At 31.3% G+C, this 16724-nt stretch overlaps 4 protein-coding genes across 4 annotated transcripts; 2 read left to right on the top strand and 2 right to left on the bottom strand.

Annotated features, from left to right (window-relative positions):
- LOC107187840 (sarcoplasmic calcium-binding protein) lies at window positions 1-3906 on the bottom strand. Its single transcript, XM_015576017.1, has 6 exons — window positions 3598-3906; window positions 2832-2948; window positions 931-1098; window positions 594-734; window positions 435-515; window positions 1-348 (listed from the first exon to the last, which is right to left on the bottom strand). The coding sequence occupies exons 1-6, from the start codon at window positions 3733-3735 to the stop codon at window positions 202-204; spliced, it is 792 nt and encodes a 263-aa protein (XP_015431503.1). The 5' UTR covers window positions 3736-3906; the 3' UTR covers window positions 1-201.
- A 1134-nt stretch (window positions 3907-5040) lies between these two features.
- Window positions 5041-6477, bottom strand: LOC107187886 (vacuolar protein sorting-associated protein 29). The gene is made up of 4 exons (XM_015576073.1): window positions 6379-6477; window positions 5975-6166; window positions 5288-5523; window positions 5041-5171 (listed from the first exon to the last, which is right to left on the bottom strand). The coding sequence occupies exons 1-4, from the start codon at window positions 6379-6381 to the stop codon at window positions 5054-5056; spliced, it is 549 nt and encodes a 182-aa protein (XP_015431559.1). The 5' UTR covers window positions 6382-6477; the 3' UTR covers window positions 5041-5053.
- A 348-nt stretch (window positions 6478-6825) lies between these two features.
- Window positions 6826-8761, top strand: LOC107187887 (cell cycle checkpoint control protein RAD9A). The gene is made up of 6 exons (XM_015576074.1): window positions 6826-6922; window positions 7025-7227; window positions 7291-7455; window positions 7532-7688; window positions 7786-7957; window positions 8029-8761. Exons 1-6 carry the CDS (start codon window positions 6889-6891, stop codon window positions 8759-8761), a joined length of 1464 nt encoding a protein of 487 aa, XP_015431560.1. The 5' UTR covers window positions 6826-6888.
- Window positions 8762-11015: 2254 nt separating this feature from the next.
- LOC107187862 (protein spinster) lies at window positions 11016-16407 on the top strand. The gene is made up of 9 exons (XM_015576048.1): window positions 11016-11504; window positions 11621-11817; window positions 11934-12085; window positions 12189-12392; window positions 12485-12619; window positions 12704-12965; window positions 13054-13152; window positions 13254-13473; window positions 16222-16407. Exons 1-9 carry the CDS (start codon window positions 11297-11299, stop codon window positions 16299-16301), a joined length of 1557 nt encoding a protein of 518 aa, XP_015431534.1. The 5' UTR covers window positions 11016-11296; the 3' UTR covers window positions 16302-16407.
- The last annotated feature ends 317 nt before the right edge of the window (window positions 16408-16724 follow it).

Below are 16724 nucleotides of genomic sequence, written 5' to 3' on the forward strand. Positions count from 1 at the left end.
CGTAAAAATTTTTTTCGTTTTAAAGTGAAGAAAACATATATATGTTACACTTATTTCTAACTATTTTATAGTAACTTAAATTAGTCAGTTAACCATTTTACAAGTAAAATGAACAATTCATGCATTGCATGTTCGTCGCTGCAAAAACGGTCAACATATAGTACTTAATATCACAAGTTACAAGGTAAAACAATAATATGTTCAATCTACTAGTGGACCCCAAAAGTGTTTACTGGGTTTTGTTGGATCTTCTGTCAAGAAAAAGTCACGGCCCAATGATACGAACTCGTTTAAACTGATTTTACCATCGTCATTGGTGTCAATGTGACTGAAGGAAACAACTGCATGCTGCAATAAATTATTCAATTAAATTATACCTTTCGGTTCGATTTCAGTGACAATCACTGGGGCAGATAATTTATTATTTTACTCACATCATGTGTAAGATCTAAACACTGGAAAAACAGTTTAAATTCTTCCACAGAAATTTCGCCACTTTGATCTTTATCCACTGCCTGAAATTGTACATTAGGGATTATATTTTGTAAGAAAAGGATTTTTAATAAACAACTACAAATATTTTGAATACTTACTTTGAATAAGTAGGGTAAGAAGTGATGGCATTTTTTCTTTAATGACGTGTCATTAAGAACATGGTGCATTTCTTCTAAGTATTTTTCAACGCAAATGAGATTATATGGACTAATTTCACCCCATTGTTCTTTCCACAGTTCCTACATAAACATATACATATGAATATATTTAAATTACAATAAATTTCAGTAGCTTAATTCCAAGTCCTTGAAGATTGCAATAAAATCTGTTTTATTTCTTTTTTTTTTAGAATTCTTTACTACTCTCAGATTTTATACTATCAGATAGTATATGTTTTTATCACTTTTCAATTCAATAAGCATGCAAAATACATACATTTAATGCTTCTTTAAATTCAGTCTTGGCCTCCGTGGATAAATGTCCTAAATCGGAAAACCGTTCTGCGAGTAGCATAAAATCTTCGTAACTGATGACTCCATCTTTATTAACGTCTAAATGACTATGCAAAGTTCGCATTTTTCTTCTCCAAAAATGTGATTGACCCTAGAAATTTTTATTGATTAATGAAATTGTAGACGAAATATTTTGTTTTTGTTATTATTAATTATTCATATAAGTTTCAGCGTCAGATACGATAATAGTTGATTTTCACGCGACATAAGTACTTTCGTGCAATTAACTAATTGTAAAAAAAAAATACTGACTACATAGATACGCGTATAAAATGTTTCCAAATATAAAATGTATGCGGGTGAGGGACGATAAACAGTCAGACATTTTCTGCGGGTACATAGTGACTGAAACCAAATTTATTCATAACTGTTCATTTGTATATGTATGTATGTCACCTTTGTAACTAAGGCCAAACCGCTGGCTGTATCAAGTCGTAAATTGTAGTATATGACATCCGGAGAAATTTATCTGATTGTATTAGATTATTCCATTCGAGGATACGGTACTCATGATACGTAAAACGTTAACGTTATTACTTAATGCGATTACCGATATGTTGTAATAACAGCTCGCCTTAATCTAATTACTAATTCATTAAATCGCTCGTCATTCGCGATAAATTGAATCTTGCGTGAAAATTTATTTATTAACCCTCGGACACCCGTGCCGGGTCTGTTTTGACCCACGTTTTCAAGAACTTCGTCAGACACTTTAGCTTACAATTACTGTCTACACGGCCAACGATCGGTTATATCAGAGCCGATAAGGCGCCTCGAATGTCTTGATTGAATAAATTCTTTAAATAGTGTCGAGTTCTGTATTTCGGTGAAAAGACGTACTCGCTCTGTTTGAAAATACAGATTTAATTTATGTTTCACCAGTAAAATTTGTTCGAGTATTATATAAAATGAACTTTAGCTTCTGTATTTTTTTCATTACTTTTACTTCACAGTTTCTAAAAAACAACCAAAACGTAGTTTAATTTACTCATATTTTGTTGTTTATTTATATTCTTTCAGAAAACAATCTTTAGAGTTGGCAAAATCAGTTTTTGTAAGCAAAGAATCATATACCTAAATGATAAAAATGAAAAGAACGCGTATGGGTCAATATTGACCCATTGCGAGCATCTATATACAGGACTGTCGAATCGTTAGTACTCAGAGAGTTAACAAAAAATAAATACCTATAGGTGTACTATAGGTAACACGTTATTACAATAAGAGAATAAAAAACAAGAAACTCAAATTTTTTGCACATGGAATACTTGCTCCAAATTTCTTGTACGTACTTTTCAAATCATAATAATGATTCTCAGTGTTTTTAACGGAGCGCTACATTTTTTTTACATCATACGAAACTGGCAGTCGCGACAGTCCAACGATATGGGACATACCGTTCAAGGTTAGTAGGGTCAGAAAAGAAGACCAGAGAATCCGGTATCTATCGAAAGCGGAGATTCAATGCTAACTACAGGATCCCAGAGGTTGCTTGACCCTGTCTCCATATATGCATACACCAAACTTTCATTGGTTGCTTTGTTTTCAAACCACGTGTAATTTTAAAAATAACCGTATTTTGTGTATTTAAATTGTAATAAAAACAAAATGGCTTTACTTATTCGTTGAAAATAGTAGACAATGTTATGTTTCGAAATTTATTACAAATTATTCAAAAATTAATTTAAAGCAGCTGATTTTATATTTAAAAAATTGTAAAAATTTGTTATTTGTTGTAGTCGTCGCGTATCACCCGTTGGCCCGTATGGTTAGCTATTAAAAATGAACTCTGACATGCGATAGCAAACGAAAATATTTTCTTACTCTTTCGTCCTCATTGTCTGAGTCGCTATCACTCTCTTCTCGCTCGTTGACAGACGTTAAAATTCCCGTATAATGCACGCTCCTCTTACTGTACATTCGTCGAGCAATTTCATGACACTGCAAACAACAAGTAATATTTATATAGTATTATAATACATTGATATAGCATTATTTGAAAATTACACGTAACTACGACTAATAGTGCTATTTATTTTGTGGCAACTGCAACATCGTAAGTAAAAAAATCGTTCAATGTCAGGTCACGTCAGTCCAATGAACTCCACTGCAACGAGTTTGTTTTTTTTCTATTAGTTAATTCAAACGCATACTGGTTAGAACAGTAGTAGAACAGTGAAAGTTGTAAGATTTATATAACAGGAAGGGGGTCCTACCAAAGACCTTCAAAGACGAAAATTTAATTGTTTTTAATCCTTCTTGGCGTAAATAATTCTAACACATGAATTTTACAAATAGGAAATGTTTTTATTACTGATATTATTGGGTGTAAAATGTATACGTATGCGTAGACAGTGAGGGACAGAAGAAGTATGAATAATAACGGTAAATATTGTTGTTTATCTGTACGTGAAAGGTTCAAAACATCACACTAGATAATTTAAAAATGTGTTTTTTGAAGGAATACTCGCAACAATTACGCCAAGAAACGTCAGTTAATAAGCTTATAATGTATTATTTTAGCGCATGAAAACTTCACACTCTCCATAAAATTTATTTAATTGTTTACAATACGAATACTAAAAATTACCTGCAGTTTTTGCTGTGGCTGCTCAATGTTTTGTTCCCCTTGAAATACTCCATTGCACAAAACTGGAATGGCCCTTTTTTCAAGGACTCCATTCGAGATCATAAACCGTAATCCCGTTCGTAATAATGTCGTTGCCATTTTAATTTAAATATAATGTTCTACGTTTAATCAATACAATTTTAATAACAGTAAACAAAGAAATTCAACTCTTCAAAATCACCTAACGCTGTCTCAAACTGAATTGTAGTCGACAGAAATAGTCTGGGCCCTTTTTGATGGGTCGGTTGTTTCCCCACTTTGTTTACAGCGCATGCGCAAGAATGCCCCGTCCCCCTTTTCTTGCTTTCCCTGGATTACGAGTCTCTGTGCACGTCCCCTTTTTTCTGGATAAAAAACATACACTTACATATCGATAAAACATTACCAAGAAATTTGGAAAAACTTATAAAAAAAGAACAGCGATATAATAGGGACGTAAATTCGGATGTAGATTATCCCAAATTACTATACTAATTGGTATACGTATGGACCCCGATTTCTTTCTGATGCATGTACAACAAACGACAAAAATAATAAGATTGATTCATATAAAAGAAATTATTGAAAAAATGAAAAGCAGACTTATAAAAAAGGATATAACTTTTGTAGTTAAATAAAAAGTACGCAAAATCGTTATTTATAACGTTGTATTAACATGCATGTGCGCAGAAATAATACTATCTGTAGCCATTTTGTGCCGTAAAAATGATTTTTATTACATGAAAAAATTAAGAAAATTTGTGTTTTCTAAAAAATGGTCTGTTATTCATGTATTTTATATCATAATTTGAATATTTTGAATGTTTCGGTTGGTTTATCGGTGACGCCTATGTCCAGACTTATCAAATTTACTGCGATAGAAGACAGTTTGGAGATTATAGTTGGTGTGCATTAGAGACAAATAATGTTGAGGAACCACGTTAGAGATTAGTCAGAAATACGAAGATCATACGTAAATAGTAAATACATGTACACAAAGAAGATCGATGAATCGCAGAAGTAGGTCATGTTATGCGATATTTGAACGTACGTACGTATTTACATGTGTGTACGTGACTGAAGGCATGATTCGAACTGCTCGATTGGAACAAATTTAAAATGTACATAGAAACAGATTTACGCGTGAATGAAGGACAGAAATGAAACGATTTCAATACATTATACGGAAATGTATACGCTACGTTGTAACTGAGTATTAAACAAAAAATTAACGGAATTAGTTATATTTCATATTGTATTTTATTTACAATCAATATATTGTACAATTCGAATTCTTATATAAGTGCTAATGCTAATTCAAATGCACCTGAGATTTCGTATGAATCTTATGTAGATTAGTATCAAAGTTGTGTATATTAAATAGACATGAAAGATAACTCAGTACATTTATATCATATATTTGGGTTTTTATACAATTTTAGCTTTTTTTGTATTCAATTCTTTCAACTTTTACTTCATCTCCAACAAGTTGATATACATATGTTACAACTGTTGAACTTTGAATATCCATTAAGACAAAGGATGGGATGACTGATCTATAAAGTAAAAATATTCATTTTCATCATTAAATTATTCAATAAACAAAGTATTTAAAGTACTCTGATGTGACATAATACTGAAATAAATATTAATTAGTGTAAAATATGCTTACGTATCAAGAGGATTGTATGCTCCTGTAGCTGAACCAGGATTAATATAAAATTTATTTTCATGTTCATATGCCTCAAACTTGTGTGTATGACCTGATATTAAGATATCAACATCTAACTGTCTCTGAATTAAGGCTAATGATTCAGGATCTCCCCAAGGTACAACTTGATGCCCATGTGACAAGCCTATTCTGAACTGACCAACTGTAACAACTTTTTGCTCAGGATAATTTAAGTTCTAAAAGAGAGATTTTTAATGTGTAGCAGTTGTAAGTAATTAACAGAATATTTGCTGTTGGTGGAAGAAATATAATGTGATTCTAGAACAGATTAAGAGCTGAATAGTGTGGAAATAGTCTGGAAAATGAATGAAGCAAAATACTTTCATAATTTAAGTCATATAAACTTTCTAAATTTTATTTCATTTCAATGATTCTTCTGTTTTAATTCAATAGCAGTGGCTCTGTTTAGATGTAGGAAGCAACTCTAATATTGCAAATATTATTTAAAAGCCACAGTTTTCCTAGTAGAAAAGATTTATTCTGAATTATTAATATTATTTTCTTGAGGCATAATAATAGACAAATGTATATAGTGCTGTATTCTGTTATATTAATCTGATCTGCTGTTGAAAGATCTATCGTACAAACACATTTTATCATTTCCACTGATGATAAAATAAAATATACCTCATCAAAGTCTCCTCTAACAACGTGCACATCACTAGCCAATGTTTTCAAATAATCATATGATTCTTTTGTACATAAGTTGCCTGTACATAAAATGTGCTGTATTCGACCAGGCACTAATAATTTCTTAAATTTACTTGGAAGGCTACTACATCTATGTGGAATGTGCAAATCTCCCAGTACTAAAACAAGCTGTAATTATAAAATTATTTTAAAATAAGTCTGTTGCCTGGTATAACAAGTATTTCAAAATATTTTAACTTATATGAGAGATAATTTGTACATTAATAAGAAATGAGTAGTTTCATTATGAAATAACATTCATCTCATTTGGGGTTAGACTTTAAAGATGAAATTGACATTATGAAAATTTTTATCATTTGCGTTTCACTTTATCTGCTCACCATGATTTATTTAATAATATTTGTATAGTCGTTATATATTTTTAACCCGAATATTCAGTTTATCGTATTCGTTAACTGTGAAATAGAATTGGAGAAACGTCAAACTCGGTACTGATAGTATACATGACAGACAGAGTTTCGATTTTCGAGATTCGAGAGTATCTTAGTTTGTCGATAGTTCTTTCTGACAATGCGCTAAAATATGAATTTTGTGTTCCCGCTTATAGTTTGTGTTAATGTACAACTCGTACAGTTTTCTTGTGACTTATGTTTGTAGATATTAATCATTTCGCTCGGGTATTCATAATTCTACACTTTAAATGTGTGTCTCAATGTTTCGATGTTAAGAGTAGCTGTCAGTAACTGTAAGATACAGCATTCACCAACGTGTTTATTGTCATGCGTTTAAAATATTATGAATTCTTTTGCCTACCTTTTCCAACTACTAATTAAAGTAAATAATACTTAATGTTAAATCAACAATACATAAGCGAATAACATAATTTCAATATGAAATGTGTGATACCGGGTGCGAATATAAAAAGTATGTAGTAGTTTCTTTGGTTAAGGTTATACTTTATCAATTTCTATCACAGAAAATATATTTATCAATAAGAATTGCTTCTATATATGGTATGTATAATAGTTTTAGCAAAAGCTATACATGCATTAGCAAAAATTGGAGAAGAAATGTTCATAGAACCTCAAAGCGATGCTATATCATTCCGTACTGTCAACATGGCAAATTCAGCATATGCTGATTTTACATTCTGCCAAACTTATTTCTCTTACTATGCTTATGGCGATTTACAAGAAGATGATGCTCTGAAATGTAAAATTTCAATGAGGGTAATATGGAATTAATAAATTCTCATTTAATTTTTCGAGTGATTCAATATTTTCATTCTACAGAGTGCAATGGCAGTATTTAAGGCTCCAAATTTAATAGACAAACAGGTTGAAACATGTCACATTAGATTAGAACCTGATGCATCTGAAATCATATTTATTTTAAAGTACAAGAACAGTATTATTAAAACACATTTATTGCCTATATTAGATTGTGAAAAGCTGCAGGTATGGGTTTTGTATGTATATGTTTGTTAGTTTTCATATATTTATTATTTATATACTTGTCACTCATATTTTTTAGACTGACTATGATAAAGATTCCGCAAAAAATCAACTTTCATCTCAAGGCCGTGTGTTTGGCGATGCAATGCTAAATTTTCATCAACATTTAATTGAGATAACATTCGAAGTTTCATCTCAGAAACTTTTACTCAGAAATTATGTAGATGATGCTTCGGGTAACTGATATTATTAAATAATGTGGAATCTTGTATTACTTATATTCGTTGTACATATATATTATATGTTATATTATTGTACTTATATTCGCTTTAGGATTGTCAAATACAACACGAACTCAAGTTGCACTTGGGAAAGGGGAGTTTGATAAATTTGATATTAATAGTGATACGTCAATTACATTTTGCATGAAGGAGTTCAAAGCTTTTTTGAATTTCTCAGAAACGGTTGGAATACCACTTAGCATGTTTTTTGAACAAGCTGGAAAGTAAGTAATTGGTTTAAATGCAAATATTTATTGAACTCTGTACGCATAAATGACTTGTTAATCATTTTCAGACCAGTTATATTTGCATTAAAAAATCCATCTTTTGAGGGAAAATTAATACTTTCAACATTAAGTTCTGATGCAGATAGTCAAACAGAAACAACAATAGTCGGTAGACAGGACAAATCTGTCAAAAGAAAGGCAGGAAGCAAGCAAAATTCTAGGAGACCTAATAAATCTAAAAGTAAAATAAAACATAGGTCAATCAACGACAATAAAACAGGAAGTTCTACCGTTAAAGATATTCATTCATACTTAATGGAAAAGGAAAAAGAAACAAATGAAAATATTTCTAAAGTAAACGATAATTTTCAACCGAATACATCTAATAGCAGTATGAGGAACAATCAAAACAAAAATGACATTAGCTATTCATTAGATGAACAAAACAATCAAAAGGAATTTCATAGTAATCAGCATGGATCTCATAATAATCCATCCTCTAGTTCTAACACAAGTGACAAATTTACTAGAGCATCTACAAGTGGAAGGAAATTAGTGAATTCTGTATTTTCGACAATAACAAAAAGAAAGTCTACTAATTTTGAAGCAGATATGCAAGAGCGTGAGAAGAGTGATCAGTCTGATACGTTAGAAGATGCAGTACCAAGTTCACCACCTCCACCAGCTAAAAGAGCCCGTTTAATATTTCAGAAATGCTTCCAGAAAACATTTGATCCAACAACATTGCCCGGATATGATATCATTTTAGCTGAAGATTCAGATGAGAATTGCAGCGACTAAATATATTTCTTTACCATTATTTATATGTATTTCTGCTTTGAGTAAGTCTTCTTACAACTTTACTATTCAACTTTTCATACAATCAAATCACAATAATTATTTCTTTCATTTCAATGAAACATCATAAATTACATTACTTTGTAAGTCCCAATAACATTTAAGAACTCAACGTACTAAAGTTTCTAATTAAATAATATTAAATTAATAAGGGCGGCAATATTGTTTTTGCACTTGAGCGGCCAACAATCCAGAAGCGGCCGTGCTGATTTAAAGTAACAGAAACTAAGGAAGGGAAATAATCCTAGTCTTTGGTTTTTTGTATCTTTATTTCAATCGTAAGAAATGAATTTGCGTGATTTCTTGCATTTCATTAAAACATTCAGTGTCATGTAAGATAGAACATTCATGAATAATGGTCGATCTTACATTTATTCATATAACTCGAGAAATAAATTCTAAGTTCGCAGCCATTAGCTCGGTATTATTTTCGGTTTACAATATTTTACCGAGGATAATACCAATTGCCCGGGTCTCACCACGTGGAGGTTGCTGCGAGTGGAGATCCAAGGAAGATAGATGGAAACACCAGTTCCATCTATCCACCTTTCACAATAATCTTACAACCAACTTAGATATCTAAATATTCTTATACTATAAATATCGAAATCCCTCGGAGGATGGCTTCTTTCTTAAGTTTATTGAATTAAAATAAATCAAAATAAAACATAGTTAATTAAAACAAATCATAATGAAACTCAAGTAATTAAAATAGATCAAAATAAAACACAGTTAATTAAAATAAATTAAAATAAAGCATAAGTAATTAAAATGAATTATGTAAAACGCAAGGGATTAAAATAAATTATATTAAACACAATTAATTAAAATAAATCAAAATAAATCACAGTTAATTAAAAAAAAAAAAAGAAAAAAACCTCTGAGTCGAGTTCGGATAATAGAGAGGACCCCTTGAACTCCCCTTGACCAGTGTCCACCAGTGGTCATCAATCGTGGGAAGACCTCGACGAGGTCCGCGGACGCGATTTTCATTGCGCGCTCGTATTTATGGGTTCGCGGCGACCGTGAACTTGTGCGCACTGGTGCGCGGGCAGGTGCGCGAACATTGAGTGCACTGGAAACTCGAGCGCACCAAAAATTATTTCTCGATTAATTTATTATTTCTAATAAGGTAATTGTTATAATAATTACCTCTCTGAGGAATATTGTTAAACATTCTGTTAGCTGTCTTATAATGCAAATTGTTATTGTTTATAACAAATATAAATCGAAATATACAGAAACTTGTCAGATATGAATCGCTTTATGAACTTCCACGTGGAATGAATTTTATTTTATTGCAAATTATTAAACAATGACTATGTCTTAATGTTTATGGCGATTGTTAACTAAATATTATTTAATGAAAATGTGCCTTGGTAGAGTTTTAAGCAAGGAATTCATAAAAATTTGTAGGACAGTAGGAATTCTTTGATCGATGTTTGATTGATATTGTCCTTGAAAATAACTGTTATAGTTTTTACTATAAAATTTTTGGCTTCTTCAATCCGTGCGAAACTATTTCACAATAAACTTGAATATTTTCGGCAATGTAATATTCATAACAATTATATCTTCAGGGTATATTGTTAAACATTTCGCCAGCTGTGTTATAATACATCACTTGTTATTAATTGTAACTAATAGTAATCGAGATACAGAGTAACATGTAAAATGTGGATATTATAATGAAGGTTTTCAGATGAATAATTTGTATTTTATCATACAAATTCATTCATGACTAAAATAATTTTTCGCCGAATATAATAATTCATTATTCAAAGATGAGTTTTAAAGGCTTATTCGTTATTTTTGATTTATCATTCGAAATAGAATTTACTTCATCTTGATTGTTGGTAGACTGATATTTACAAAGAAAGGGGACGTAAAATTTTAATATTGCGGGAGAAAAATATTTGACGCTTTAAAGGTATACAAATATTTTCGCTTGCTGCACACAGCACTACAATAGGGAATTTATATAATTGTGCGATTCAGTTAAAAAGTACAATTATACGAATTATGAATAAGTGTAAATACACATTTAAAAACGTTATCGTTAAGGAAAATTACGAAGGACATTCAGGAGCAACAATAATTATTAGTGTCGACCGTTGAAATACCGTGCTGAAGGTGGCGTATGCATCGCGTTCTTATGCGCACACATGTAAACACATTTTAAATACGTGGACGCTGTGACGTTGCCATGCGATCATGCAATTGACACAGTTGCAGTGAATATGATTTAGATGCATACTTTTTAAATCACAGTCAGCTTCAGAAGTTTGAAAAGCATCTATTCGGTGTCAGTGGATCCGCTAGTGATGCTAACGCAGTGCATCGAGATTCATTGTGTCGTGAACTGGTGTCCTTATATTAAGGTTATGCGATGATACGGGAAGGTTAAAACAGTTTTATAAAAAGAAGAAATTGTGCCAATGTAAATAGCATTTGCCACTGACGTGATTCCATCAAGTCATGGCTGATGATGCAGTTACGCCAAATGTATCACCGTATGATTATCATATGGTGAACGAGGAGAATGCCCAGAACCGTTCCAGAGAGAGACAAATAAAGGGGACAATGTTGTCGGAATTTCGATCGATAAGCAGAAGCGACTGGATCACAGTCAGCATATTATGTTTCGTCAATCTTATTAATTATATGGACCGTTTTACGCTCGCTGGTTTGTATTATTTACATCGAGTTTCATGATGCCAGTATTTGGTATCTCCTGACATTGATTGTCAAATGCTATTTATAGAAACCTGGTAAAGATGCGTGTACAACTTTATGTTGTAGGAATGCTGCACAACATAAAGAATGATTTTAAAATTCGCAACGATGAGTCTGGATTACTTCAGACTGCATTTATTTTAAGTTATATGGTATTTGCACCATTGTTTGGATATTTAGGGGATCGTTACAATAGAAAAATAATAATGAGTAGTGGTGTGTTCTTATGGTGTTTGACAACATTTATTGGCTCCTATATGAAGGTACTGATTCTAATGCAGTAGATTCCTGATTGTTAGACTAAATTATTATTGCGATGCATTTTTCTACAATATAAGTCGTAGAACTTTAATGATGTTTATGTGTAATATTATTTCAGACATTTGGATGGTTTCTCTTATTTAGAGCATTAGTTGGTGTAGGTGAAGCTAGTTATTCTACAATAGCTCCAACAATAATCAGTGATTTATTTGTTAAAGATATGCGATCTAAAATGCTTGCATTCTTTTATTTTGCCATACCAGTTGGAAGGTAAATTGAAATGTTATATCATTCATTGCTGAAGTTCTTCTAAGTTCTAACATAGTACATACAGTGTGTTGAATATATATTAATAGGTGTACACAACTTTCAGTGGATTAGGATACATAATAGGAGGTGAAACAGCAAGAGCTACTGGTGTATGGCAATGGGGTTTACGTATTACCCCAATGTTAGGTGTAATAGCCATTATTTTACTACTTACGGTTGTAAGAGATCCCATTAGAGGGGAAAGAGAAGGTGGGGTTCATTTGACGAACACTGCATGGTCCAGTGATGTCAAGCAATTATTAAAAAAGTAAATATTAATGCGAATATTGAAGAAATGAAAGTACATGAACTATTTAGTTTTAAATGTTTTACAATTTACTATGTTCCTGTACTTTCTAGTCCAAGCTTCATGTTATCTACTGCTGGATTTACATGTGTAGCTTTCGTAACTGGTGCACTGGCTTGGTGGGCTCCAACATTCTTGCAATTAGGATTTGCATTACAACCAAACGGAACTAATATTGATCCAGATGAGTATGTTTCCTGCATTTTACTTATCACTATCTCCCAGAGATAATTAAAAACATTTCATTATCATGAATGTTTAAAATATTTCAGTGTTTCATACAAATTTGGATTAATAGGAATGGCATCTGGTTTAATAGGAGTGCCACTGGGTTCGTTTCTAGCTCAGAAGCTAAGAGTGCAATGGAAGCAGGCTGATCCATTAATATGTGCTGGAGGACTTCTCATCAGTGTACCATTGTTGTTTTTCGCCATCCTAACTGCTAATACAAGTTCTGTTACATGTTACACGTTGATATTTTTTGGTCAATTATCATTAAACTTAAACTGGTCCATTGTAGCAGATATATTATTGGTATGTGACTCTAGGACTCCTTTTTTCTTGAGATTTGTAAATTAAATTCCTGTGAATAGCTAAAATGTTTATGGTTTAAATTTTACAGTATGTAGTGATACCAACAAGAAGATCTACAGCGGAAGCCTTTCAAATACTTATTGCACATGCTTTAGGAGATGCGGGAAGTCCTTATCTTATTGGTCTGGTAAATATTCATAAACGTTTTCCTGTGTTTTGTATTAACGTTTTTGCACGTTATCTTAAATTTTATATTTCATAACTTGTCTCTTTATTGATTATTTTTAGTTATCGGAAGGACTGAAAACGGTTCTCCTTCCAGACTTGCATGTAGACACTGATATAATGCCACCCGCGCAGAAAATTCAAGACACGTTCGTCGAATTCCGCAGCTTACAGTACGCGATGTTTCTGACGTTGTTCGTGGAAGTTATTGGAAGTCTGTTCTTCTTCCTCACAGCGTTGTACATACAGAAGGACAAGGAGTTGGTCAGTCTCGCGATTGCAGGTAAGTGAATCAGCGAGCATATACTCGAAGAGCGAAAGACTATGTCTTGGCATCTTATTTGCATGTTCGTATGGAAGTTGCTACTAATACAGCTTGATGTTTGATACACATGTGTATACACAAGTTAGTACAAGTTTTATAATCTTCCAAAAATTTCTAATTGCCTTGTATCGGAAGCGCTCGTTGCAAGAGTAACGTAGGTATCGTGAAAAACACAGTGCACTATTGCTTTAACATGTATATACAACGGAATATTACCTGCAAGACAATGAATCTGTCGCTTGATTGGTAAAGCAACACCAAGTTGTTGAAGATCTAAATATCAACAAAAAGTTGTAATTTTATAAATGACACGGAGGAAAACGTTGCGTTATAATCTGTTTTTCTTTTCTTAAGAGCTGTCACAGATAATTTTTCTAATATTTTAAATTATAAGTAACTGGAATATGAAGCGCGCATTTCTATGTTTTAATTAAAATTTAATTATTTTTACACAGTGCATGAACTGTTCTCAAGTTTGGCGTTAAATGGACAGATTAGTGGGTCAAACTTAAGGAGGTATCACAATTCAGTTTTTCTTAACATGTTAAGCGCCAGAATCTTTCCCCTAAATAGAATAAAAATTATGAAACTTGTTGCATACTTTCAAAAATTGGTATGTGTTATTCTAAAAAATCTTAAAATCTTGAGTGAAAGAGTGATAGTGGTAACAAAGTTGTCCTTTTGATGTTTATATTTTTTTACTAGTTTAAGGCGCTTAACTTGTTAAACTATACAACTTGTTATGCCACATGATTATCTGGTTTCTCATTGTATAATTTTTTTCTTAAAAAAGTCTTAAGAAGTGACAGCTTTGTTATAATATCTTTAGAGCACATTTTCCTCATTATTATTAATTTGGTGCTTAATGTGTTAAACGCATTATTATGATCTACATCTAATGTCAGTAGTGAAAAGTAAATATAGATGATTATGTTTTATTTAAACAAATATTTTACATTACTTTGAGAAAAAATATTAGTGTATATGTGACTTACTTCGAACGGGGTTTACCATTTAAGATTTTAAAAATTCTCTCCAATATGTTTTATCATTTATTTCGACCTCATACATTATATTTTATACTTTCGTAAATTTTGCAGTGCATATAAAGTTGTAAATAGTAAACCCTATTTAAAGATTTAAACCTTGTATACAGTATATTATTCAACATAGTATTTTACATGGCCTAATCTGGAACGTAAGTGGAGTTAATTTTGTGTAATTAAAGCCAAATCTTTCTTGCAGACAAATATCTAGATACTAAGAATAATGGGCAAGCTGAATCAACGCATTTATAAATCGCATCACTGGGCCTTCCCTGATAGTGTGCTGTATACCCGGTATATAATTTATTTTCATGATTTCATACTTCTCTTTATTTAATCCGGTAATCAGTTTAATATTTTCTTCTTGACAATTATTTTACTATTAATCGAAGAGTTATAAGAATACATACTTTTATTTACACAAAGCCAGTGTGTTCAGGAATCTTGAACCGAAATTATCTTCTAGTTAAATTATTTACTTCTTTAACACAATATTTATATTTATTTTTTCTAGCAGATAATATTTGTAATGATTATTCAAAATTACTTATAAACGAGAAATTGTTTATTTTTATTATTTAAGTCGAGTATGTCTTCAAATTACTACTCATCGGTAAAGTTTAAACTATTAACGCGCGTGAAATAATTAAATTGATTATCGAGTAAACATTTTTTTTATTTATGTTGATTTATTAGAACGTCAATCTTGTACATTATTCATTTGTTCTCCCTTATTTTATTTCATTGAAAATTGCATTCCTAACTATCCATTTTTATTTGGGGTTTATAGTTAGTTACCCTATTCCGTTTTAAAATTGAATAAAAATTCCCAGAAATATTCTACTGGGATTACGTTTATGATTAATGAATTGGGTGCGTTAAAGTTGTCTGCAAACAAGTGAAAGTTTAATATTGTAGTATTTGCAATATAGAGGGTATGGTAGTATTGACAGTACAAATGCATATGATGAGCTGATTCTTTGTGCATAAATGAGAATTCAATTGCTTATTATAAGTAGAAACATTAAGAAGGTAGTAGACTTAACATTTTTTTATACGATGAATCAACTTGTGTACATTTATACCATTAATACTGCAGCACTCTGTGTATACATTTTATATTAGATGAATACTGATTAAGCTTGCCTACTAAACAGAAACAAATGTTTACAAAACGTTCTTCAGCATATCACATGAACATTTATGTGATATAAAAAACTGTCTTGTTGTTTTTGCATGGTAAATAATTGCATGTAAGGTGTTATAGGCAATAGTATCTATTTAATACTAACACTGATTTCTATGTTGTTTTTCTAGATTATCACGTACAGTCTCTCGTGATATTTTCATATAAAAACTCTGTAACAAACTCAGCAAACTTGGTCGATGTTTCTTGACAGTATTACGTTAGTAATTCAAGGATTTTTATAATATATTGAATATTAATCTAATATTTAGTATCAATTTTAGTAATTCACATCGAAAGTGATTTTTAAAATTATGATATAACGATTGTTATTTCTTTAAATCTTTTATGTATTTTCGCAGAAGTATAATTTTCATATAACCATATGATACTGTCAAGTCTTGTTACTCGTATTCTTCAATTTGGAGCAGATTCAGGTTACTATTCCATAATTGTAACTGTGTTCTGTTGTAGGTGGAAATGCTTCAGATTCTGTGTATATATGTAACAACGAAGTCGAGAATGAGATACAGGATGATGGGCCCCAGCTATAGTGGGAAATATCTTAGGTATATCCGATAATTAATTAATGCAACTAAATTAGGTAATGTGACAGAACGCAGCTATTTCTATGAGGAATATTCTAAGCAAATGAATAAAGATACTTGCAATATATATATGTACATATATATGTTTGCAATACCAGTAATGTGTCTTTGACACAAAGATAAAAATGTTCTAAATATAGAACGTGTATGGCAGAAAAAAAGAGGTTCAAGAATTTCATTAGTTCATTAATATCCTCAAAGAGGTAATTCTGTTAATAATGTACAGAAGTATTGAAGCTTTATGGGAAATATATTTCATTAGATTACAGTTATGCTGTATAATAGTACTTTCGCACATTATATTTTTATAGTAGAATTACTCCGAAAACACTACGTTAATCTTATCTGGTAAAACAAACATTTGTGTAA

This window comes from Dufourea novaeangliae, unplaced genomic scaffold (assembly GCF_001272555.1).
Source record: "Dufourea novaeangliae isolate 0120121106 unplaced genomic scaffold, ASM127255v1 scaffold112, whole genome shotgun sequence".
NCBI lineage: Eukaryota > Metazoa > Arthropoda > Insecta > Hymenoptera > Halictidae > Dufourea > Dufourea novaeangliae.